Below are 27153 nucleotides of genomic sequence, written 5' to 3' on the forward strand. Positions count from 1 at the left end.
AGAGACAGGGACCGAGCCGGTGTGTCTGTCCCCCGGGCCCAGAGGGACGCTTCTTGAAAAGCTGAGCCGGCAAGGAGGGTTACGTCTCACGGCTCTTTCAGAAATATATGTCGGTTGTGGGGTGTTTGGTTAGTTGGGGTTTTGTCGGATGAGCCTCTTCTGCAAATAAGGACATCCACCCCCAAGTTTCTGATTTTTTAAAATTAGCGTGGGTCTATCCGTTAACAGAAATCTCTCTCGGATTCTCACAGTATGTGGCCACTGATGAAGTGTATCGAAAAAATGTAGAAATTACTTAAGAACTCCATATATGAGGGGATGTTTCAATTATCTTTTAAGTCTATGACTGTTAGATTTTCACTGTCTTATAATGTGTTTTTTTACATGATATTCTACCATCCATGGAAGCCCTAACTTCTTTTCTTTCTGGGCAAAAATTAACCAAATAAGAGGTCAAATTCTGCAGACATTAATTGATAAATGTTTCTGTTAAAGCAGGCTTGAAATTAGGGAGGAGTTCTGTTGAATTAAATGGAAACTTAGTTACCAAATGCAGACTGTGAATCTAGATGTTTTTCCTTCTCACTGAAAAATGAGAGTAATACTAATCATCGAGTTTCTTAGTCTAGTTTATGTCTGACATCTGAGTGTAAATTGTAAGGATTTAAGTCTGGTGAGTCAGTGCAAAATTACTCAGTATGCAGCATTTACTACACAGTATTTTCTTACAGATTTATGTAATTTGAGAAATAAATTTATTGCACATCATCCCAGGAGTAGCAAATAATGTAAACTGATAAAGAAAAGAAACAGGACAACAGTGAAATACCCAGCTGTTAGCAAGAGTTCAGTTCAAGTGAAGACAGCCAGGTTTTTTTACTTCAGTTTTAAAAATTTTACTTTAATGACCATCACTAGGCACTTGTATTCTGTGTAAACTGATTGTGAAGCTTGTTTCTTTTCAGTATGATTTGATCAAGAAACAGTTTCAGGTCCAGCATGGAAATTAAAAATCAAAAGTAGGAAGAAAAGAAACATTAGTCCAGGTGTTAGAGGTACAGTGGAACAGAAGTTCAAGTCCCTGATCTACACAAAGAACAGACTTAAACCCAAGGCTTTCATAGTCTAGTTAGTGCTCTTATTTTCAGAGCAAGGCTGGCTCTTAGGTGAGGATCATTTAATTATTTATGTAAAGCAAAAAAGTCCAGACATTGAAAAAGACTCATTAAGAAAACGGACCTGGCCCCAGGTTTTCCATATTCTGCAACTAACCAAAGCACCAAGTGTGAAGTCAGTCTGTAGAGTCTGACTTGTTCAGGAGAAACTAATCGGTGTGATCTCATCTAATTCTTCAATAAAATAAAATAAAAATAAAAATAAAAAAAAAAAAAATAAAGGACAGTACCAAAACCCAGAAAAAAAATAAAATTGGGAGACTTGGCATGTTGCTTCTTACTCTTGCGGTTTCTTTCCCTATACAGGCTGGAAGAAAACTACATTGTCTGTGAAGGAGTTTGTTTACCAAGATGCATCCTTTATGCACATTATTTAGACTTTTGCAGAAAAGAGAAGTTGGAACCTGCTTGTGCTGCAACTTTTGGAAAGGTAAAGACTAAATACCTTCATAACTTGTTAGATTATATCTTTTGTAGAATCACAGTTTAGTACACCTGGGTCAAAATTCCTCTCAAATTCACATGTTTTCTACTGCTAATGTACATGGAGTCAACTACCTACACTGTTCCATATGAAGGGATTTCATGACATCAACTTTAGGAGAATAAAGCTGAAATGCTCTTTGATTTATTGTTATTTCATACAAAAAAGGCATTGTCTTTGAGACCTTTTTTTTTTTTTTTTTCCCCCCAAAAGATGATGACATCAATAGGGTTCTTTCCACAATACCAGATCTGACATGGAAGACACTTTTAATTATACTAAAGGCAGTGTAAAGTGAGATGTGACACAAGAAGCAATACGAGAGGGAATAAAAATTAATAACACAAAGAGCTCCTGAATGAAAAATTGTTGATTCATCCTCTTTTCCACCCTTCTCTACAATTAATCCTGAAATAATTTAATGAAAGGGAGATGTAAATTTACCAGATTAAATCCTGAGTAGTTAGTGAAACAGGAAACCCAAACTGCTTCAAGGATCATCTTTTTTTAAACACTACTGATCTAGTCATTGTTCATACATAGCAAAATGCATTAATTTAATTAAATAATAATAATGGCTTTAAAATCCAGTTCATAAAATGTTCACTTACTAATTTTTTCCTCTTGAATGAGGTATACTGAGAAAGTGTATGTCTAATTTTCATTACACAGCTTTGGTATAAATGAGGAAGACAACAGCTTTCCATTTAAACATTGTTCCAATGGTAATCTATCAGATGTATCTACTAGATCTACCTCTATTACTAAATTACTTTTTTAGTTAATAATTCTTTCACGTTAAGCATCTTCCTTTACAGGAAGAGTAGGATGTTTTTAGGGCACTAATCTCAATCCAGTGACAGAATGTTTTGCTTGACTTGGGTTAAATCACATAACCTGAGTTCTTTATGTGGAGCATAGAGCTAACAGAAACTTCCACAGGGTTTTGGTGAGCATAAGTAAGTTTAACACTGTCGAGCACTTTGACAGTGTAGACACAGGAGTACCTGTGAGGCAACTATTTGCTTGATTTAACCTTCAGATCTCATTTTTCATGTCAAAAATCAAATTATTTTTAGTAGTTTGACTTTGAAAACAGAATAGCTAGAGGGCAGATCTTTCCTTGGTTTGGTTTAGATCTCTGAAGCAGACGACACAGTTGTACTTTAGGGACCTGAATGAAATGGGATCCTGGTGAAGAAAACTAGATTTTAAATCACAGAAGTGAAAGCAGAAAGGAAGAACAGGTGGGAAGGGTGGGAAGGAGTTTGTGGGTGGGAAGACTGGAGATAGTCAGCAAGATGGACAAGGATAGAAGGACCCCTGCAGTGTAAAACATGCTTAATTATGTTGTGACATAAGACATACTCATGGACTACATTAGACAATATATTTACACTAATATTTTTCTAGAAACATATTGCTAAGAAAGTATATCCATGTTAGAAATTAATACAGTTATTTTCTCTTTAGACTATTCGTCAGAAATTCCCTCTCCTTACCACAAGGCGGCTTGGAACAAGGGGCCATTCAAAGTAAGGCACAATTATGTGTTTATCCATTTAGAGAATACATTCGAGGAGTGACATATATTTCCATGTCTCCATAACATATACTGTTTTGCACGGGGATTTATTCCGATGACAAGCTGCAAGTTATAACTTTCATGTACATGATGAAACTGACAGAGAGTTCAAATCTGAAAACATTACTTCAGGCATAATTTCTGAAGTTAAACTGATTAAGCTTCTAAAACTTGTCATTATATTTATAGAGCCATGCATTTGTTGCAAATATATCTCAAACTGTTATATATGAAAAAGGTTATATAATATATGTATCTTTGTTAGAGCTGCTCATTTTCCTATAAATAATGTGCAGTTTAACTGATTTTGTTTGCCTTTTGCAAACTTAACAACTTTCAGTGTGTTCTATTCCTAACAGTATGGATTCATTTAAAGACACTAGAAAAAAGCTTTGTCTTAAATTGAGAAAAAAAGTGCAAGTCTGCTCTTTGTTGTGGGTAATTTATAAAAACTATGAAAAGTACACAACCTATAGTGTAGTCATTTCATAAATAATGTATCAGATGTATCCAATTTGTATATTTGATCTGTGGAATATTAGGCTGTAGGAATAGATACGGATAATTATATATCCCTGTGGTGAAATTTTTATTAGTTCTGTTTCTGGCATTATGCTTTTGGCCATGGTAAAGTTAGTGTAAAACTGTCTTGAGCAGTGGTAACAACATATTCCCTTACATCCACCCTCCCTCCTATGTCCTGATATCAAGACTGCTGAGGAAGGACTGATGAATTGTCCCCAGTCTGATTTTGCTTATTTATTAGGGGAATGCTACCTCTTAAGGAAGTGAAAAAACATGTGGTGTATTGATATGAGGAATGTAGAGAAGTTGAAATAATGCTCTAGGGCATTCCTAGCATCAAGCTGTGAGTTAGGTAACTCTAGGAAACTTCCATCCCTATTTGGGGAGTCACAAATGCAGTGGTTCTCTGTATCGCCTGGAACCAAGATTGGCTCTGAGCTTTTCCGAGTGTTTTGCTTTAAACTGTTCTTTCAGTGTTTATCAATATCCAGTTAAAAAAAATATTTAAACCTAAATAGCGTGCCCATGCCATTCAACATAAAATAAGGCTAGTTAAATAATTTTGTTCTTTTAAAGTAACTCCAAAAACTTAATGGTTTTCAATCCCAAATCGAATTTGGACCAGATCTATGTATTTCTATTGATTTCAAAGTAGGTTTTCCTAAAAATAAGACATTGTTATGAGGATCATATTAAGATAGATATTGTGTCCAGCTTTCTGTGCATACACAAAAATTAAACATTTATTATTAATGCCTATATTTTAGGAGATGCATGCCTGTAAATATGTGAGTAGCCCTAGGATTTTTCTCATGCTTAAAATTACAAATGTGTTTAGGTACTTACTGAATAAGATTCAGGAAACTATCTTTGACTTACAGAAGACAGCGCAGAGTTGATGGTTTACTGAAACAAAAAAACAATCCTCAGAATATTAGTAAAGAAACATTTTGCTGATGAATAAGAAATCCAGAATACTGGTATTAACAGAAGAAACTCAAACATTTTGTTTGTTTGGAAAAACTCTTTATTTTGAATAACTTAGCCTTGAAAGACAAAGTTAACTCTTGTCTTTTAGTAATTTATAAGCAAAGCTCTAAACAAAATGAGACTGAAAAGGAAAAAAAGTACAAGACTGGTTTTCCTAAGTGCTTTGCAAAATAGTAGGAATGTCTGAAAGATGCATTGTTTACTTTTATAATTTTGAGGGGTTGTTTCATGTTGTTATGCTTGGTTTTATTCCTGCCTTAGAAATATAAAAAATAGCCAGCTGATTCCACCTTAGTTTTGCTGAAGAATGCATTGGAGATATCATTTGTGAATTTTAGGTTTCGTTGCATTATAAAAGAATGTGGGGAAGAATTTAAATTCCAAATTTTTACATACATCCTATTTCTTGAGTATGTCTCAAGTATTTATTTTAAATAATCATTAATAAAAATAAAATCCAAAGAAAATAAAGTCTACATAGAATATTTGTCCTTTTTTTAACACAGGAAAACATAGTTTCTGTCACAGTCTTACAAATTTATAATTAATTGACTTTTTTTCAGAAGAGAGTACACAGTCTGCATTGAATATTTTTTTTTTTTTTTTTTTTTTAGATGACCTATAGATGCCCAATATAGTGGTTTTGAAGATAGTTACTATTAGAAAGGTTATTTATAGAATAGAGAGATTTCATGTACTGTCTGCCGTCGTGAACTTCAGCTATGGTTACAGGCATATTCTGATGTAGATTTAGCTTTGCAGATGGACATTTGCTGCTGGTGTTGTGTTTAAGATTTTAGGAGATCTGGCATTCACAATCTGTGCAGGAATATTTGACAACCTACTAATTTATCAATGCCTTGGTAAAGTCTTAGGTTCATAACCCAACCTATTTGGAGAACCTCTTTCAAACTGTAATGAATGAGATAATACAAGGGAAAAAGTCTCCCTAATGCTCATTGTATTTTTGTTCTGACATATTCAATGAATTGATAAACAAGATCCAATCAGGATCCAAACTTCCAAAACATATAATGTGTCTGCATAATTTAAAGCACAGTAAATCAACCTCTATTAAGTAAAGGATTATGTTCCAAATCTAGTATTTGACATAGGAATCTAGCTACAAAATTAATTGTGTTGGGACATGTGTCACTATTTTCCTCTTTTTTCTAAGGCATTTAACGGCATTATCACAGAAATACCTCATGCCCAGCATTTCTTCAACAGATCCCATATTCATATTGACCTTGGTGGCATTATGTGCCATATTTTCATATGGATTAACTGTTCTTGTACAATCTTCTCAAAGGGATGAGGCATTAGCAGGTTTTGTTTGAACATCTGGCATTTGTTTCTCTTTTTTTTTTTCCATCAGAGTTTTCTTCAGAGACTTTTCCTCTGTAATTCTCATTTCCAAAGATGCATTTACAATTGTTCTTGCTGTGCAAAAAATAACCTTACAAAAGGCACAAGTTACAGTATTTCCAGTTCAGAGACTGAATACAGCAGCAAGTGGTCATAGAAAAGTGGCAGTATAAATAATGATCTCTGACTGTCTATTTATCTACCTCTGATGTTGTGGACCATATTCCCCTCAGAACCACAGACTCACCAAAGAAACAAATTCATTCTGGCTTTCACCAGGTGGCAGTTAGTCACACAAATACAATCTACAGAAGTATTTCTATTAAATTAATAAACAAATTAAAGCACTGTTCATCAGTTTCAGTAAATGCCTAGTTACCCTCTGCTTTTATGTCAGCACGGACTCTAAATGTTTTAAACTGTTTCTGTGCTAAACAAAGCTGGGTTACTGGGACTAGTAAGAAACAATTCTTACTAGCAATTAAATCCTGTTTTATTAAGCATGGTATTGTAGTGACATTGTTTTGTTTCTGTTGTTGCTATCATTATTTCAATATAATGTTAGTAGGAGCAGTAATAGTGCTAACTATTCCTGGTAGTGATGTTTCATATAGCAGCATTGCCTAGGAGCTCTGATCATTGCCCAGGGCTCTACTGAGCCAGATGCTGCAAAAGCATGAAAGAAAAAACGCAATTCTTCCACAATGGAGTAATTTTTCTTATATTGCAAAGAAAAGCTAACTCCCCAGGAATAAAGCATCTTACTGGACACTGCATGCATACATGGTAACCTATTGATAGCTAGCGCCTGGCTGTGGCCAGAAGAAAGCAAAGAAAATGTTTGTTTTTCCGTCATCTACAAGTTGACAGAAATTGTTTTTCTCCCACATCAAAACAAGGCCAAGCTTTTTCTAGCATTCTTATGAGCATGAATTAGATTATAAAAAGAACTCCTGCTCTAAGGTGTGGGATACAGGTGCTGTTCTAAGGTGTGAGATACAAACTGTGAGTTCCTTCTCTGATTCCAAGTAGCATTTGTCATCTCCAGTTCTGGGTAAAGGAGACTTAAAAATGGATCTAGTAAGACCTAGAACTTCAAGTCAGAGTCTCTCTCTCTCTCTCTGTGTTTACATTCAATAACCCATATGTACAAAAGTGTCAATACCAAAACACTAATTTAAGCATTTGACCAAGAAGGTGCAACACATCAGACACAATTTTGTTAACAAAGTTCATTCATCTCTCATGCCCATGCTAATCACTCCAGATTACTGAATGTAGGGGAAGTTTTCTCTAGTCCTGCTGAGCAGAAGACCAGCATAGTAAATACTGCAAACTGTTCTCTTAGATAAGTATTTCGTAGGCAACAGTTGTCTGTGCCGCAGGTTCTGAATCCTCCTTTTTGCATAGGTAATGTTGAACATATGTGGTCACTGCTAGAATTCAGTTATAACTTTCACAATACATTAATTACCTGGAGCAGCTCTTCAGGAGGATGTACATACTGCTCAGACCATACACACAGAAGACTTTGATCAATGATGAATCTTAGCTTTTATCCATCATGTCTGAAACTATTATCTTATTTATTAGGAGTGATTTAGTGGGTTAATAAAACTGATATGGCAGCTGGCCCTGTGATAACAAGTTATTGCAAGTCCCTGAACAGCTTAAGCCTATCATTTCCTTATCAGCTATCATTTGTGTCAGTGTATGCTAAAATCAGGGCTACTAGCTGCGTAGGAACATATGTTACAACAAGCCACTGAAATTAAAAGAGGAAAGCAGTGCAGCTTGTTTTTTAAAAGGTTTGTTACAAAAGTGAGAATAAGTTCCTTATGACGACAGGTTTCATTTTATTAATTATACAATAGAAATATAAACAGTAAAATACATATATACTGTATATACACATAGAACTATACATATAAAGAGACAGAAAGAAGGTACTTGAAGCTGTAGATTAAAAATGCTATCAGTGTGTCTGGAATGGGTGTACTACTCTCAACAGGGAGCCTAAAATAAGCTATTCAGTTAATGACTTTGGTTTGTAAGAGAATGAAAATCTTCATACCTTATTACTCTGTGAAGTATGCCAGACAGAACTTGGAAAGTACAGATTATAATTGTTTTAATTGCTTCTGTGTCATGACTGGAAAGCTGTATTTTTTAGTACTAAAAATTCAACTACATAAATTGCTAAAGTCAATCAGAATGATAACTGCTATGCCGTTAATACACACAGAATAAGTACAGTAAATATCTATTCTTTACATAACAATATGTCACAATGGTAAATTCTGATATCTTGGGGCATTCCAGAACAGGAACAAGTATATTGTCTACCACTGGAAGCCTGAGAATACAAATCATGCAGCAGTTCCTGGTTCTAGCCCAAATATGTTAATATTGGATTAGATATTGAATAATCTAGATACTGAATCCTAGCTTCGTAAAGAAGTAATGCTTTTCCTTGCCTCTGGCCCACTCCAACTGTAGCAGGGGCGAATTCCAAATTTGTGGTGGAAGAGTGAAATTCTATTTTTAGAATTTAAAAAATGGCATGTGATTGAAACTGGGAGATTTAGAGAGTTGGAATGAAATGTAGGCAACTGCTTGCTTACATGGCCAATGACAAATGTGCAGATAACATTGTTAAAGAAGCAACCACAGCTCTATTTTGTTTTTCATCCTGTTCAATGCACAAACCTTGCAATGTCAAGACTAAGTAAATGCTGTTATTTTGAAGAATCCATACATGTATATTTTCAATACCTCTTGTGTCACATCTAAAATTACTTCCTTTTCATGAAAGAAGAAAAAATGTTCATGCCTTTAGCATTTGTGTAAGAACTCTGTCAAATATTAGGAATTTCCAGATCTAGGTCTTCCGCCCAAGTCTGTCTCTTTAATAGTCCTAAACTAAACGTAGCGATTGAAAACCATCAGGACTTTAACTCACAACATAGGTGACACATAGGTTCACTGTATGTGGACCAGAGTACAGAAGTCTGACATTAGACATTGAATGAAAGGTCCCATTGGCATCCTAAACCATCTTGAGGTCTCACTTTGCTTTGATCAGCCAACCCTGACTTTAACAGATAAAAGGGGAACTGTTATGAGCAGATGGTCATAAGCAGTCTGAGCTTCTGAGTATTAGCAGGTATTTAAAAATGGTCAGTTCACCACATCACTGTCCTTTAGAAAAATGCACTTAGGGGACAAGAAAACTAACAGTAAAGAAATAGGGGAGAAACTTTTGTCCCTCCTATGGGTTGTCAGGTGCCACTGTGATCTAGTGGTATTATGTAGACTCATCAGTTTCAAGCAAACAATAAAAGCTGTGATGTTTAACAGTAGCCACTTTCTGTCATGTTTCTTGGCTGTAAAATCCTGAATGCACACAACAGACTGTCCAGAAACAGAATGACTATTTCAGCTGAGATTTTCAAAGCTACCTAGGCTAAGCAAATATATCACCTTAATTAACATCTTCTTAAATATCATTTGTACCTAATGCCTTTAGTCAGCTTTGTAAATATAAAGCATTTTAAGGTTTTGTTCTTATCTGTGACTGTCACATACAAGAGCAAACAGTAAGATTGTGATTTTTTTAATGGGCATCACCAGGAACAGCAGAGATGAGCAGAAAACTTATTTATGTGTTCTGTTAGGTATTTGCTGGGAGTTTTGTGTCTTGAGAGTGCATTTCTTCAAGCTTTTGAGAAGTTTCAGTGACATCAGTGTAATGCATTGCAAAGTGTTACCTCTGTGTTAGGCTTGGTTTACACACAGTGTACTTGAACTACAAGTGTTACTTTGAAGCAGTTCAGTTAAAGCAGCGGTCATGGTGTTTTCAAGCTAATTTTAGTAAAAATCAAATTAACCTGAGTATACTGTCCATAACATTCTTAGACAAATTCAGTTTGACAAAATCAGTTTTTAAATCTATTGAGTGGAATTTCTAAGACAGGTCCTATCACCTTGGATAGATGAACTTAAGCAAACTTTGCCATGACTGGTAAAGAAAGAGCTGCCCCCAGCTTGCTCTCCTGCCCTTCTCCTGAAGGTCACTTCTTCTGTAGCAAAAACAGTGGGAAGCAGTAAGTATCCACTGCATAGCCAGTTTTCTTATCACCAACCCACCCTCTCTAGTGTCTTTGGTTAAGGTGTTGGGCTCAGCACTGCAGAGCCTGAGTGATAGGCACATGTCTCCTTCTTCCAGCTCTGTTTGGGAGCAGCAAGGGAGACAAATGTGGATGAGAACTGCTTAAGTGGCTGAATACTTCAAAATCAGTCAGCCTACAACCTCAGAGAAAAATGAATGGATGAGTATTTTCAGTCATAGGAGGCTGAACACTAGTTTATAGGGTACACTGGGGAGTTATTTTCAACTGAGAAGTGCTCTGTGGGACTGTGTAAATGTAACAGTGGTAAGCCTGATAAAATAATCCTGGTAGATTCAAACACAGCACACTTTCAAAAAATGAAGTAAAATGAAAGAGAATACACATTACGGAAAAGAGATGTAATGTTTCTAGGAGATTTGCTGTCCCAGCTACATTCTTGTAAGAGAGAAAGTGTTTTAAATTTAAAGAATATCCTATCCTTGAATTTTGGATCAAATCATGACAATACTGTTTTCTCTGAGACCAGATTTTGTTTGATGTCAGTGAAAGAAATTGGTAGACACTGTTAAGAAAAGTTTTCAGAAAGCATTGAAAATCAGTTTGACAGTTTCCTTCTCTTGACACATCACTCATAAACACTCCTCTTTTTTTTCCACAGGTATCACTATTATGGAATTGGCATTAAAGAAAGCAGTGCATACTACCACTCTGTGTATTCTGGAAAAGGCTTAACCAGGTACAATAACATAACTTCTGAGACTTAATCAGTGAAGGTCTAACCTGAACCTTCCCTTAAGACACTAATTTTTGTTGATACCAGAACAGCATATGTCTGGCATTCCTAGATTTAAGTAGTGGTTTGCTTCCTAAAGACATTGATTTTGTTTTAAGAGGTTGATCTAGATCTTTTGCTGGTGTCTTCCATCATGGCCCCACCACAGTCAGCACAGAGCTGCATCAACTTCTAACAGCAGAGGATTTGTTCAAGTTCTTGTGAGGCAGCAAAATGCCATTTCCAGAACACTTGTCTCATTCTGTTTGCTTGCGTGTCACTCTCCGAGTTCTTTCCCCAGGACAGCTTCCCATTATGAAACGTCTGGAGAATGGTGTGAAGCTGGCACCTGTGGGCAGAAGGGAGGGGTCAGCGTAGATTAATATTTACAGGTCCTTTGACTGGCTAATATCAGTTTAAACCTAACCCAGGAAGCTCTAATTATATTTATTTAAGGGACAGCTAGCAGAATCAATACGTTACGATAGCTGCCTGTTGGTTTGCCAAAGATTAATAGTTCGTAAAACAAATGTCTCTGTTCACATATGGCTTGAATGATGGCTTTCATTGTCTACAGCAGTATACCTGTATAAGTGGGGACTCTGAGAAAGGAAAGGAATAAATCAATTTATCATCACACATAGAAAATTCAGTTGCTGGCAGATTTAGGTAATATCCAAAGAGACTTTTTCCAAACAGTAGGACAAGTGTAAAAATTGATGGTAATGTTGCCAATGATTCTTAAAAGGAGGGATCTCTCCACTGCAGGACTTATTTACGGTATAACAGACTGGAATAGGCCATTTCCTTGTCCAGTATTTATCCAGAGCTGTGGAAATGTTGCTAGTACACAGTGAGATTGGGTTGTTTCATAATACAGAATTGTCTTGAACAAATTGCTCATTTAATTAACTAAAAGACAGTTATTTTCATTTAAGGGAATATAATCAATCTTAGTCCTCAGCTTTATGTCAGCCAGTGCCCTTTTCATGTAAAGATCTGTCCTTGGACAGTGTAGCAACAATGATTGCAAAGAAAGTGGAGGTTCTGCAAAATTCGCCCCAGCTAGATTTCTGACAATATACACTCACATAAAGATGGCACAGATACTCTCCAAGATTTTCAGGAGTGCTGACTAGATTCACTAGTTAGGAAACTTTCTTTGTGTTAGGACTTGCTTTCTTATGTACAAGATGTTGAATTTTCAGAGTCCAGCAGTCAAATTGCCTCCCTAGCTGATTTAGAATAGAAGCTTAAATGCTCATTTTGCACATCTGGGCCATCACTGTAGTTGAATTTGTCTGTGTGAAGAGACTGATGCAGTAGCTTGGAGTTGAGAACAAGCTTCTGGGTAAGGAAAGAATCAAGCAGTGTAGGGATTCAAAATTGAGTGTAAATCTACAAATTGCTGGCTGCTGCATATAATGATCCATCATAAAATCTGTCATTTGTCTGTTGTCTGTTCTGGTAGGTGAGCTATAAAAATGGTTCCTGAATCAAGCTTGGGGAATAGTCAGGGAAAATATATGTGTTGATAATGGTATCAGATCACACCATGTCCATGCACAAATATAGGCATATGGAGGCCTTTAGCACAGGGCATGTTAGATGGCCGTTTGTCAAAAGATTAGAAGGGGCAATGGGCCTCAGTTTAGTTGCCTAAATACAACTAGGCTTCTACTGCCATTTCAAACTTAATTGGCATTTGTGTATTAATATTTACGTAATTGAGATGAGTACAATAGTCCTTAAATGCATGGTTGCAGATGGCAAAATCCTTAAATTCCACTGTTAATTTGACCTCCCGGTTCCTTTAATATCAAGCATTGGACTGTGAAAGGAGCATACCTAACATCAAAAATCGTTACTTTCAACAGCACTGTCTGAAGAGCAGCTTTAGCTCACAATTAAGGCACTGGAAGAACAATGCTAGCAGATGCTGCCTCATGTTTTTGCTGTACATTCTGTGTTCATTTTGCTGCGCATGTGGAAATCCGCAGTCCATAACAAATACATCCAGCTATGAAGCTAATTGGATCCACGTTGTAATCAACTGAGTGATGCCTTCTTTCATACCCATTTATGAACAACCAAGGGAACTCTAGGTAACATATGCTGGATCATCCGCTCAGCCTCTGGTTTTCTCTCCTGCCAGCAGAGCATCTCAACATCATGAAATCACAATTTTGCTGCTTATAATTATAAGATTTCATGTTGCCCATAGTATCTTATCAGTTGTCAGCTAGCAGAACAGGAAATAACAATAATCAATCAACATTTATCATTATACTGACCCATTAGAATCTCTATCATTACACACTCTCTAGTTTAGTAGTTATAATTTAAAACACATGCTTTCTAATTTCTGCACTGTAGAGTTGCCTGAGAGTCCAGCAACTTCACTGGGAATCTCTCAGTTGGACTCTTAATAGGACATTCACTACACTGCAACACATTTTTGCCAGTTAATGAATCTTTGATCTCAGAAATGCATTTCACCTGCATCAGAATAACACTGTGGGGAAAAAGAATGGAAAATCACCATGATTCCTTCATTTTCTTGAGAAGGGTAAATTCTAAATATTTTTTTTCTACTCTGATTTTACTCAGCTGTATCAAAAAATTTATGTATTTCCTGGTAAAGAGCCTATGGACTTGCACCTATGCTGCCCTTTTGCTATTTGTAAAGTTGCAAAGATCCAAAGAAAAAACTGAAACTGGGTTTTATCCTTTACTATTTGGTCAGTGATCAGAATCATCATGTTTTAGAAGACATCAGTAGGTTTCTTGATATCCTCAGGCACTTGCAAACCAATGGAAGATGTTAAGAAAAACACATGATTTTTTTTATAATTACATTTGGGGAAATGTGATACTTTTTCTAATTGATTTATTTAATATATCTATTTTCTATGTGTATATATATACAAACTCTAAAAATGTTCTGCTTATAAAAAAATAATAAATTGTGTTTATTTTCAAAGGTTCTCTGGAAGCAAGTTAAAGAATGAGGTAAGTGCTGTAGTCTGTTTCCTTTCACTTCTGTTATTCAAATATTATGTGACCTGTGATTTTATTTACATTCACTTCCTTGAAAATTACAGCAATATTTTTCATTAAAGATTAGACTGCATAACCTTTTTTCATGAAGCTGAGTATTTGCTCCTCTAAATATTCAAAGGAAAATAAGACTGCAAGACACCTTCTGGGGTTCCTGTTCCAATCCAGTTCCCCATAAACACAGAGGTTCATAATAGACCTGCTTAAGCAAAGGATCAAGCTCTAGCTTAATTTTTTGCATCCATTACTTTTGCAGGAGGGCTTTTTGAGAATCTCATTTGTCTGATGGAAGCTAAAAGAGTTGTTTTTTTTAATAAACTCCTGGTCAGGATAGTCTTTCTCCATTTTTTTCCTCCTCATGACATTTTCCTGTGATGTCTTTTTTCTGCTTTTGCTTGCTAGACATAACAAGCAGCAGCTTTTAGTCACTTCTGATCAGCCTTATAGCCTTTCACTGTACTTGTTCAGATTTGAATATCTTTATAGAAGAAAAAATATACAGCCTTGTAAATGGCATGTCTCCAATGTCTATTGGAAATATCTCTTCTGATAAACCCTAAAACTGTGTTTACTTTTTTGTTGGTGGTGTTTTTTTCCCCCAAGTAGCCTACATTTTCACTACTGTATACTATGGGTATAGTCAGTGTCATTCTGGTCATATTTATACTAGAAGATTACGGATTATTGTATATTAAGGGTTAAGGATTGCTCCCAGGATTTTTCTTTGACACTGAGTTCAACTGGCATGGAATAGCCTGTATCCATATTATTAAACTCCTGAACCTACAAAACAACATAGGCTCATTTCAGCCACGTTGCCATAGAGAAGGGTCCCTAGAATGTAGTAACTGTTGAAGCACGGCTAGGAATTTTTTGGGAAACTGCTAACTGGCATGGGAGAAAAGAATGACAGGGGCCATTCTGTTCTAGTACTGCCTGGGAATGTTTCTTGACACCACTTAATTTACTAGGCTAAATATACCCTCTGTGATCAACTGATACACAGCAAGTCTCTCCTTTTTCATTTTTAGATAAGCAACTCCTAGCTGATAGCAGAAAATCTTACTGGTTCTTGAGAGTGTAGCTTTGCCCTATTGATTTTTGTCCCCTCTATTGCCATTATCTCAAAGCCATCCAGATCTTTCTACATGACCTCTTGATCTTCCTCTTTATTGATGATTTCATTAGCTTATGTCAGCCAATTTCATCTATTAAATGTTCAATGAGATCAGCCCCAAGTCTGATCTTTGAGAATCTTCACTTCAATCCCTTTTCAACCCAGTAGTTTCCCTGTCAACACAACCTGTTAGCATTTCAGCTCAGGTCAGTTTCTTAAACATTTTAGGTTCTTGTACTAATCCCCTTCTCACCAGCATAACTAATAATTTCCTATGGTGATACCATGTTAAGTATTTTAGTGAGGTTCAGATAGATTAGATCTGCTGCATGTTCAGATAATCAACTATCTTACCAAAAAAAGGTAGTGCGAAGCCATGGCATATCCCACATTTCACGAGCACTACTAAAGCATTCATTCTTTCAGAGTTTTGGGATGAAAAATGTCATAAATGAATGCACATTTACTTCCATCTCTGTTGCAGCATTCCCAGCCTGTTTGGGAACTGACAGTCCCATAAACCTTCTCTTGTTTCTGCCCCAAAGTTCAATAGTTTTGTCCTCCCAGAAAAAGAATCACAGAGAACTCAGTGGAAATAAGTGAAGAAGTATGAATTTTGGATTGTCTAGATTTGTGTTGTCTAAAATTATTCAGGCAAGTCTTAAAAGAAAAGCATGTCTTTTATGGTCAAAACTGAATTTTAACAACCTCAGTGTGTGTTGAAAATTTGGCATCATACTTTCCATTAAAGTGAACAGGTGATACATCCTTATTCATTTGCTCAAAAGTACATGCAATTAGGTATTCCAGAAAGATTTACAATGATTGCATAAGGTGTAATTCTCAGAAGGAACATAAAGACATTGAAAAGATGTTAAGGCACTGATTGTCTAAATATACTGAGTAAATGGCATTTGAATGAACACTTGTTGAGTGCCAGGGACACTGTTTACTTCTGGTATGTTTTATCACGTTTTCTAGTATTCTCTCTGTAGGGGGAGATATCAGCAAATTCTTTTATCTAAACCAGTTAGTGCTCCATTACAGTCTGTATGGTTAATTAGGCAGATAATATTACTGTCATTATCTTAATGTTAAATGGCCATTAGAAACAGATGGCATTAAATTGAAAGGGCAAGTGGTAGTGGGTTAAAATATTAAGCCTAGAACTGAAGCACAGTCATATAAATCCATTAGCAAGGTAAAAAACATTGCAGATTATCTTCTCTTAAAACCTCCCACCACCATCACTGCCTTCTTTTAAATGAACTAATCCCTTTTAATCAGAGCTTTTAATATATTTGTGCATAACTGCATAATAAAATCATTAGGATTACTCTTGTTATTAAAAAAAGTAAACCTCCTGATACTGATAGGCAATTATAACACTGTAAAAGTATTGACATGAATTAGTACTAATGTTTCTAATTTTCTACAATTTCTTTGACTTCGAGCTTTATATGTATTTGAATAGTAGATAGCACAGGCAAAGTGTGTTTACAGAATGTATGCCTTCATTCCTTGCTGTCTGTTTTGGCAGACGTATCACCCTATAAAAATAGGGCTATTATATATGGTGGATGCCAGCTATAGTTTTCTGAATTCAGTATTTAAGAGAATTTCACTTGAAACTGGCCTCTAATCCATGAATCAACATTTATGGGAAAGTACTCCCCTTTGCACACTTTTACAATAAATGTTACACTATATACCCACTGTTCCCACTTCAGTGAAATCTGACTGTATGCAAAGGAGTAGGAAAAGGCCACTTCAAGTACCGTTCAAAAGCCTCTTGCAGGGTCATAAATTCCATCTATTAGTACAAAGGGAACCTGTCAGAAGTAAATGGGTTTACTGCAGGAATATGCAGAAGGCCTGCTCAAGGCTCTGTAGGCTGCCTTGATGTAAGGACTGGGTGAGCTATAATGGAACAAGAGGTATCAGCCAAATAGTCTTCTCTAGGTTTGAATGCAATCCTATAAGTACAATTCAGTCAGTAAGGACAGATTGTACAGATTTTATTTCTTCTCTTGAGGACGAGGGTTTCATCTTAATTATATAATTTGAGAGTTTAATAAGCGTAATGTGGTAAGCATTATAAATATAAGCATAGTAACACTATATCACTACAGAATGTTACAGCTCAACTTTACTGAGAAGTAGACTGAATCATATCTTGTGAGAGTATTAGGTTAGGAATCTAAACAAAGGTTGATTTACCACATATTGCTTCACGGTCAGTATCCAGACATACAAGAGTGCTTAATGTTTCATCCTTCATTCCCATCCCTCTACAGGCTAACACTTAATAATTATTCAATTATCTTTCCTCACTCTGTAACTAGTACAAGATGTGTCTACGATGCTTTAGATGTCACAAGCTAAAGATGCTTGAGAGGTGAACTCTTTAAGAATTGAAAGAAACTCTCAGATCAGCAGAATGTAGCATAGTTCAGGAGAAATTGATCTTGTCTCCAGGTCATCATTGACCGTGCCTCAGAAAAGTAAATGGAGAACAATAAACATCTGGGAATATCATTCTTACTGAGAAAGGAAACTGGGGCTTCATGTCAAGTCTGCCACAATCACAGAGAGCTATATAACAAATACTTAGTTCAGAAGTGTCCATAGACCCTACAAACCATTGCATCTATAACACCATAAAATATTATCAAAATTTATGATAAAATAATGGTTACCATAGTAAACCAGCAGAAATCACTATTGCTGTGCTATCAGAGCAGGAAGAGACCAGGGGAAAACAATATCTCCAGATCCTTGCACTAGAAAGCTACATATTAAATTAAATTTAGGGTCTCCCTGAGGATATCACAGTCCATACTGTAGAGGAGAGTAATATTCCACTTTAGTTTTAAACATAGATTAAATCCAAAGCTTGTAGAATTCCATGAATTAATGAGGCTCAAAAGCTGCATCACTGAAAAATGTATTTGGTGAAGTTTAGATCTAGACATATATTTAATTACCTTCCTGAGCTGGAATCCAGATCTGAATAAGCATCAATATTTTGGAAGGGTTATCTGAATGTAAATATTCTGGAACTTTGAGAGACTCAAATATACTTGTATATGAGAGATAATATACAAGTTTGGCATGAATTGTTGGTTTGAGTTAAATCTATATTAGCTGTAAAATGTTCCTGTTTTTTATCTTCCGTTTCAGGGTGGTTTCACTCGTAAATATTCTCTGAGTTCCAAAACTGGAACTCTCCTCCCAGAGTTTCCAAGTGCTCAACACCTTTTGCTTCAAGGGTGCATTTCTAAAGACAAGGTAAAATGTGAGCTACTTCTCTTCTGACTTACAGATCAAAAATTGCCACAGAATGTTTCTTCATATCTTAGCCTTTGAGGTATTGACATGAAAGAGCCAGAAATGTCCATAATCAAACAGAGGTGACTGATTTATAGAGGGGGCAAACCTTTACTAACACCGATTAACTGGCTTTCCACTGGAAAGGTGGTTGAATTATTTACCTATTAACTGACCTAGTATTTTACAAACTGATGGTATGTAAGACGGAGAGCAAAACAAACAAATAACTAAGAGTTGTATTCATTCCAAATGCCTTTGGATTTAAGGTAAATTTTGTTCTGATTAGATCAGAACAAGTAATTCACAACAAATAATTAGATGAACTTTACTCCTTTTCATTAATTGTTTGAAATGAGACTGTGAAAATTTGAGCTTTTTTTTTTTTTTTAATTAGTAAAATCATATTCTTCAAATTAATATGCAGTATTACTCATCCTAAAGGTAACTGTTCAGTTAGAAGTATTGCTGGCATATGTTTTATGTCTTTGACTCCTTGCCTGTGTGTTACATGTGTGTTGTTTCTGGTCATGTTACAGGCTGCTACTTCCCTGAACTGTGCTAGAAATCTTTTGATACACATTGTGAACTCTCCAATTTAACCTCCAGTACAGGTCATAATGGAGGCTGTCTTGAGATATGTTGCTTTAAAGCTTTTTGGTTTATGTGCCTATGTTTATTCTATGAAAGTAGCGAAGCCTATGATTCCTGTTATGAGGAGCTAAACAAAAGGAGTCATCTATAGTACAGAGATCTTAGCTGGAAATCTTACAGTTCCTAAAGAAAGCCCAAGAACTGGTGTACTCAGCAGTGTGCATCACCTGCTGCTATAGTCTCCGTCAGTTAATTGACACCTCTCATGTATACAGCATTCTCATGACATTTAAATCTGAAGAGCATTTGAGGTTCCCTGCAGAGCCAACACAGCAGTGTAAGCAAAACTCAATTTTACCACTCCAAAAATGAAGAAAAAGATGCAACTCATTTTCTCTTCATTTTTGGTTCGGCAGCATGTAATTGCTCTGATGTTGGTACCAGCAAGGCTCTGTGGGTGACTGTCTAGGGACAGACTCATGGAGTTATGAGGAGACTGTGGGAAGAGATAAATTTCCATGTGTCTCCTGCTCTCTCTTTCCTTGCTGCTCTTTCTGCATTCCTTGTTCTCTTATTTCATGTTTTCTTTCCTTAGTGTCTTTCCCCTCCTTCAGCTTATTTGACTAAGGGTTATTGAACCTAAGATATTTAGGTACTGTGTTGAATAGAGCCCATACATGAAGTTTGACTCCTGCATTAAACTCCTAAGAAATTGCATGCAACTGAGATCTCTGGAGAGTCCATACATGTAGCAGTCTGCACTAAAATAGATTGATAATTTCTGCATTTTATGCTTCTGAAGAGAATTTACCCAAACTTTCAACTTCCATCAACCCCTACAAAAAAAAAAAAATCTTTAAAATGTTCTTGTATCTCACACTTTGCCATTGTTTTTCAAAGTTGTGTAGTTACAGAAGCAGCTCTGGAAGTCAGCAAGGTCCATTTTCAAAGAAATCTATATGCTAAACCAATTGAAGTAAGGTTTTACTAGGTTCATTTGAAACCTGATATTCATTTGCCAGAGAAGCTGTGACAAACTTTCTGTGATTCTGGACCATAAGGATGGTTTTCCTAGCATTTTTCTTTCCTTAAAATTCTTTACAAATTTCTTGGTTTATAATTTGCTATAATTTTAAAAATCTACTACCTTTTTTACAAAGTCTTGTAATACCTCTGCACAGTTATTAAAATAAAGGAACACTCCACTCCGATAAATTAGCCTGATGAGATGAAAGAGAGTTCTGCTTTTTAAAGTTCAGTTCGTGTAAGGCAGTGATTAAACTTTGACCAAATGACTGGCAGCTATTTTCTCATTTGTCCAACTAGATGATGTTTCAGAACACTCATAGACGCCTATAGTAGCCTAATGATTAACTTGCACTACTCTTTGGGATTAATCTTCGCTTCAGAAAGGTGAATTTACTTTACCATCTGACTGGTTAATCTAGCTGTTGCCTTACTTTGATATCCACATTTCCAAGATGCTACGTTTCTGACAACAGCATTGAGACTTAAAGGTGTCAAAAAAAAAAATAGAGATTAGTGACCTTCTCATCACTTCTGGATATATAGACTGCCTATTTGTAAATATGCATTGTAATACAGTTTCTATTTTTTATTTAAATACTAGCTACAGAAAGCAGAAACCTAGATCACTATAGTAGTAGAGAGCTAAGAAACTCTGTTTAATCTTTCTTTCTTCCAAAATAGGTAGATACTCTTATCATGATGTACAAAACACACTGTCAGTGTGTCCTTGACAATGCAATTAATGGGAACTTTGAAGAGGTAAGGTTGTTTGAACACACATTCTTGGTCTATATGCACAGGGAGCCAAGAAAGCATTATTTATGTCCATGAATCTGGTTTCTGCTCCTTTAGATTCAGCATTTCTTATTACATTTTTGGCAAGGAATGCCTGACCATCTTCTTCCCCTGCTTGAAAATCCCATCATCGTTGACATCTTCTGTGTTTGTGACTCAATACTGTATAAGGTAAATGAAGCATTTAGCTACATAAATAATCTCAACCATGTTACAGCTTTTGCTTGTGTAAAAACAGCGTTGAAATTAGAATAGCAGGATGCCATGACTACTTTCTGCCTCTTATCTGTGTAAATTAGCAAGGATTCACTGGCACATGTAAGAGCTGAACTCCAGTCTCAGGTCTGCTGCACAATTGATGTGTGACTACAAGCAGCACACTAACGGTGAAATACTGACCAACTTGCTTGAATGTAGCTAAAAAAAATGCTTGTATGCTTCACTGACAAGACTGACTAAGTTAAGCCTGGATGAAAGCTGAAGCCTTGTTTTTAACTTTAAAGATTATTGCAGTTTCTACCAGCAAAGAGAGTCTGTGGCAGATCAGTGAGGTGATTCCACATGTGAATCTGCTCCTCACAGGTTATATCAGGCCATGGTTTCAAGTTACAAAGCTTGAACAATACTGAGTTAAGATATTCCTGCCTCTCTTGTCTGCTACACTTCATTTCTGTTCCTATGCTGCTAGATGTACCAGCAGAACTGCTGTACTCTGAACTGGTTTGAGTTTAAAAAGAAATCTAAGGAATATTTGTTTTGCAGAGTATTTGTGCCATATGAATTCTTTGATCTAGTTCACAGCATGACCACACAAGTAGTTGAAACTAGGTGACACTAAGGAGTAGTGCAAGGTCAGGATTAAGCAATAGAATACTGGGGAAAAAATAAAGAAAACAATGCCTCCAGGGTTTCCTGAGTTTTTGATTTGGAAAATCAGATTATTAATTAATAGCTGTAAAGTACTTCAAGTTTCTGTGAAAGGACATGCCATATAAATAGAAAAAGACTGTCATCCTCTCTAACACATTTCATAACCACATATTGATGGAAAGAAACAACTATTGGCATAACAGTAAACACCAAGCAGTGAAAACAAGAGGTTTGGGGCTGTTGAGCAGTGAGTGCCTTATTTTAATCTATTTGTCATTCTTTACTGGACAAAAATATGGGAAAAAAATCCAGAAAAGGTGAAAATACATATTTCTTAGGAGCATATCAAGCTATAAAGTAAGGAGAGGTGTTTTATTTAGCATCAAAGATCATAATTACTACCCTGGAGATGCACCATTAAGCTTCATTTACTTGTAGATGTTACAGAGTGCTTTGAGTTTATGATTTTTTTCCTGCTCTAAACGTGCTATCCCAACATTATTTGTAATAAATATTTAATTTTACAGAAGAAGAAATACTACAGGAGCACTGAATTATAAATTTAATAAGACACAATTTCTCAAAAGTTCATAAATGTACTATTTATTGTGCTTCTTCTCTGTCTCTCACTGTTTCTCACTTACAATCATGTTAGATATTCTTGACAGCAGTGCTTCCAGAAAGAAGCAGGAATTTTATTGCGTTGTTATCAAACCATTTACATTAGTAATGGAAACAGATTTTTGGAATATAGGCTAGCAACTTTGCTCTCCACAATAACATTTCTTCCCCAGAAGGCATGCCAGATGGCAGTTTTCTTCCAAAACAGCCCCACACCACACGTAGTTATTTGTCCTAAACTCTGGACACCTTCAGTGCCTCATCCAGTATGGCAGAAAGAAGAGTCAAATGGCTAATAGCACTCAAGGACTTCGGAGATGCATGAATATCTGCTTTACTGAGTGTTTATGCATCTCACTTCTACTGATTTCCCTACTTCAGGGCAGGAGTGATAGCACTTTATTGTTTAAATGGCATGCTGGCATACATTAAAAAGGTGAGCTATCTAGGTATATAAATATCTCATACATTCCTATCTAATAGTGATGGGAGAAATCCAGGTATATAAATATCTGGACAATAGGTTGAATGGCTTTATTCTGTCCTTTGCAATCTAAGTAGACAAGATGGACATGAATGAATAAATGGCCAGTAGAAGCTTGATACCATTTTCTGTTACCTTTTTGAAGGTCCTTACAGATGTGCTCATCCCTGCAACAATGCAAGAAATGCCAGAAAGGTAGGTATTTGTCAATAATAATAATAATAATAATAATAATAATAATAATAATAATAATAATAATAATAATAATAATAATAATAATGATACATTCTGTTTGTTAGGCACATTCCAGATAAATAGCAGAAATTCTATATCCTAGAGATATTTATGCTCATTTTTAGAACAATAGAGTATGTGTGGCAAAATACTGTCAGCTCTGAAGACAGCTATTGAAGAGCCTTAAAATACTACATGGTATTTTAGTGTCCCATTTTACTGGCTTGTTGCATAATTTGAAATGGTTTCTTCTACACTAAATCCCTAGAAGATCAAAAAACAAACGTGTTGTTTAAGGAAAATAATTACCTTTTTTTCAGAATACTTCTCAGGTTTGTATCCTATGCATCACCATAATATCTAAGCATTTTCTCAACAAGACATTAATAAGAGGATTACTATAAGTTCTGAATTTTCTCATCTTTCCTTTCCCTTGAAGGGCATCTTGTTTAGGGGTTTATATCTGACAAAGGCCTTTAGCTTCAGGTATCTCTAATTATTCTTGGATTTCTTATGGTTTATTCTTAAAGCTATTGTTTTTCAACCTATTTCAATCATCATATGGCTTACATTTTTTCTCAGAGGAGGTAAGGATCAATATATAGTCAATTCAGCCTTTTGATGATTGGTCATTTCCTGTTCCCTTTTGGTGACACCTGAGGAGTAATTCACAGATATGTCCAGGAGTCTGGTAATAATAGATTGAAACCCAATTATTTAAACTAATGCAAGACAATTTTTATTGATATTTCTCTAAAACACATTTTTTTTCCTGTAGTTTACTGGCAGATATAAGAAATTTTGCAAAAAACTGGGAACAGTGGGTTGTTTCCTCTTTGGAAAATCTACCAGAAAACCTGACAGATAAGAAACTGCCTATTGCACGAAGATTTGTTTCTTCCTTGAAACGACAGACATCATTCCTGCACCTAGCACAGGTAAACAGAATAAGACTATACATCCAAAAAATTGTCAATTACATTCAGCACACCTTGCTGGCTATGAGATTCAGCGCATTGTTTTTTCAAGGTTCAACTTCAGCCATGGAAGACTTACATCTTGTAGTTCTAACCATGCAAGAAGGAAGGGGCCGTAAATAGATCTGACCAAAACTTCAGACTTTTGTAGTAGAAAAGAGAGAAAAGACCATGGTTGTAATGAACTACTATCATGGGAACTTTTGGCAGTCAAATGATGAGGTGGAATATATGGGTATGGTTTAATTCCAAATTGGAAAATATCAGATGATCTTTCTTGCTTAGCAAAGGTTCACTGTCTTGTCCATGATGTCCTTTAGTGAGCTTATTTCTTTTTGAGTTTTGACTGAAAGGAGAACATGAGTGACATGTAGCTGAGGGCTCCAAGGCTATCTGCAATTAGGAAGTCACATTAAAAGAGCATTAGAAGTCTAATGGAAGGGAAACATTATCTCATCCGATTTACAAAAACCCCAGCCATGATAAGAATATTAAACAGAATATGATTCTTCTCTGAGGAGTTATTCAGGTGATCCTCATGTGTGGGTCTGTACTGGTTTTGTCTGGGATAGAGTTAATTTTCTTCATAGTAGCTAGCATGGGGCTATGTTTTGGGTTTGTGCTGGAAACAGTGTTGATAACACAGGGATGTTTTCATTATTGCTGAGCAGTGGTCACACAGAGCCAAGGCCATTTCTGCCTCTCACCCCACTCTACGAGCGAGTAGGTTGAAGGTGCACATAAAGTTGTTCAGGGACACAGTTGGAACAGCTAAAGCCAACTGACCAAAGGGATATTCCATACCATATGATGTCATGCTCAGCATAAAACTAGGGATAAGGTTAGCAGGGACATCACTGCTTGGGGATTGGCTGGACATTGGTTGATTGATGGTGAGTGATTGTGATTCATTTGTATCACTTGTCTTTCTTGGGTTGTTTTTCCCTCTCTGTTTCTTTTTTTTTTTTTTTTTCTTTTCCTTACTATTCTTATTCTAAAATTACTAACTGCTTTTATCTCAACCCACAAGTTGTCCTACTTTTACACTTCCAATTCTCTCCCCAATCCCATGTTGGGGAGTCAGTGAGCAGCTGTGTGGTGCTTAGCTGCTAGCTGGGGTTAAACCATGCCAAGGTCTCAGCATTTTACCTTGCCTTTGCAGATTGCTCGGCCAGCCCTTTTTGATCAGCACGTGGTGAATTCCATGGTGTCGGATATTGAAAAAGTTGATTTGAATAGTATTGGCTCTCAGGCACTCCTTGCAGTCTCAGGGAGCACAGACTCTGATGGAGAGGTCTACAGTGAATGTAAGTCCATGGTGGTATAGTTGCATTATTAAAAGTAATTTGCTCTTTCATTCCATGCCACACTAGTCTACTTGGAGATGAACTGAGAAAAGGCACATGTTGTCAGTGCATTCTCTAATCTAGCTCAGTATTGATGTCTCAAACATTTCCTATCATTATGGTTTAATTTAATGGATATTTGAGCTAGTTTAATTTATTTTTGGTGATGAATAGATTTTTTTTCTGAAAGTTGATCTTTAAAAAACCCTATAATTTTCTATAAAGTATAACAACTAATTTCAAACACAGAATAAAGTACAAATTTTGAGAGTGTTAATTTTAATATACACACCTGTTGTTGAAAAAAAGATATAGCCATTTTCTCTATTAAAAAGATAACTTTTGTCATAGGACTCATACTGAACAGAGTTTGTAGAGCTGATAGGAATAGCAATGTGTTGTACTCCAAATATTGTTACTTTGATCATGAAAGTTTGTTCTCTTCAATGGTTCACAATTCTATTCACATTTTCATTTGAGTTGCCCATTTCCTACTTTTTGTGTAAAATAATTGTTTTCTATGTTTTCTTTGTCTTCTTTCACAGTGGTTTAAAAAAAGAAGAGAAATAACTGCTGATTCAGGCACTTTTTTTGCAAATGGGAATTGAGGAAGTTAGCTTTACATTAGATTGTGAGAAACTTATAAAATATAAGGGAAACCTAAGACAGTATACCAATCTGCTACATTATAGACAAAGCTTTGCTACTAACTTAGTAATAGAATAGTTTTCAAAGTTGAATCTTAAAAGGAATGAAAAATATCAGGGTTTTTTCTTTTGTTTTCTTGTAAAACTTCATTGTCTTACAACCTGTAACATTGTAATGCTTAAGTAATTAAAACATATATGTGTGACATATGTGTGTCTGCTTTGCTGGAGAATTGCATATTTCTTCACTGCTCTAATTCTTTGCTTTTCCTTTCCATGCTACAATATTGTCATATGGCTGGTGAGTGGCTTTTTCTCACGTTCAGAATATCGTGCAATGATATGTTCTCCTTTTTACATGGTAGATGACTCTATTACAGTGTTCCAAGAACTGAAGGACCTTCTAAAGAAGAATGCCACTGTGGAATCATTTATTGAATGGTTGGATACTGTGGTTGAGCAAAGGGTTATCAAGGTACCTTTCAAATGTTCTGCCTGACTCAAGACCAAATCCTACTCCCCTTAATCTGTCCCTTATTTATGCAGTCCCATTGGTTTCCCATATGGGATTCTTATCTCTGCTCCTATCTCTTTATTATAACAGGGAAGTTCTTCATATGATGTGAAAGATTCCAGTGCTGTTTGTTCTAATTATTCATGTTAAGTGCTGTTGAACAGTCTTATGTGTGTGACAAACTGAGGAGTACCTTAACTAAAACATTAAAGTCAGATCTGTCATAAACTGTACATGAAAGTAATCCATCCACTTTATCTGTGCATGCAGAAGCACAGGGGTATTGCTCAGTAAAGTGAGCAAATTGCTTAGAGAAGCAATTCTTTCTTTCACGGTATTCAGATGGTGGTGTATGTGGTATAAGTTAATGTAGCAGATGGATTCGTAAGTAGCTAAACTGTAGAAGAATTTCTACAGACCAGAATGAAGATACAGTTTTGTAGCTTTATAAGATGCTTAACACAGTTATTGATGGTTTCAACTGGATATTCCCCCCCCCCCCC

At 35.9% G+C, this 27153-nt stretch overlaps 1 protein-coding gene across 1 annotated transcript in view; it reads left to right on the plus strand.

The window, feature by feature from the left end:
* The window catches only part of RFX6 (regulatory factor X6), a 36069-nt gene that overhangs the window by 787 nt on the left and 8129 nt on the right, over positions 1-27153 (plus strand). Inside the window, exons 2-12 of the mRNA XM_026844522.1 lie at positions 1482-1605; positions 3133-3194; positions 10919-10996; positions 14017-14044; positions 18393-18500; positions 20844-20921; positions 21015-21128; positions 23078-23127; positions 23945-24104; positions 25306-25450; positions 26502-26611. Coding sequence (XP_026700323.1) covers positions 1482-1605; positions 3133-3194; positions 10919-10996; positions 14017-14044; positions 18393-18500; positions 20844-20921; positions 21015-21128; positions 23078-23127; positions 23945-24104; positions 25306-25450; positions 26502-26611 — 1057 coding nt within the window. The remainder of the gene's footprint in view (positions 1-1481; positions 1606-3132; positions 3195-10918; positions 10997-14016; positions 14045-18392; positions 18501-20843; positions 20922-21014; positions 21129-23077; positions 23128-23944; positions 24105-25305; positions 25451-26501; positions 26612-27153) is intronic.

This window comes from Athene cunicularia (assembly GCF_003259725.1).
Source record: "Athene cunicularia isolate RWA chromosome 3 unlocalized genomic scaffold, athCun1 chr3_part1, whole genome shotgun sequence".
NCBI lineage: Eukaryota > Metazoa > Chordata > Aves > Strigiformes > Strigidae > Athene > Athene cunicularia.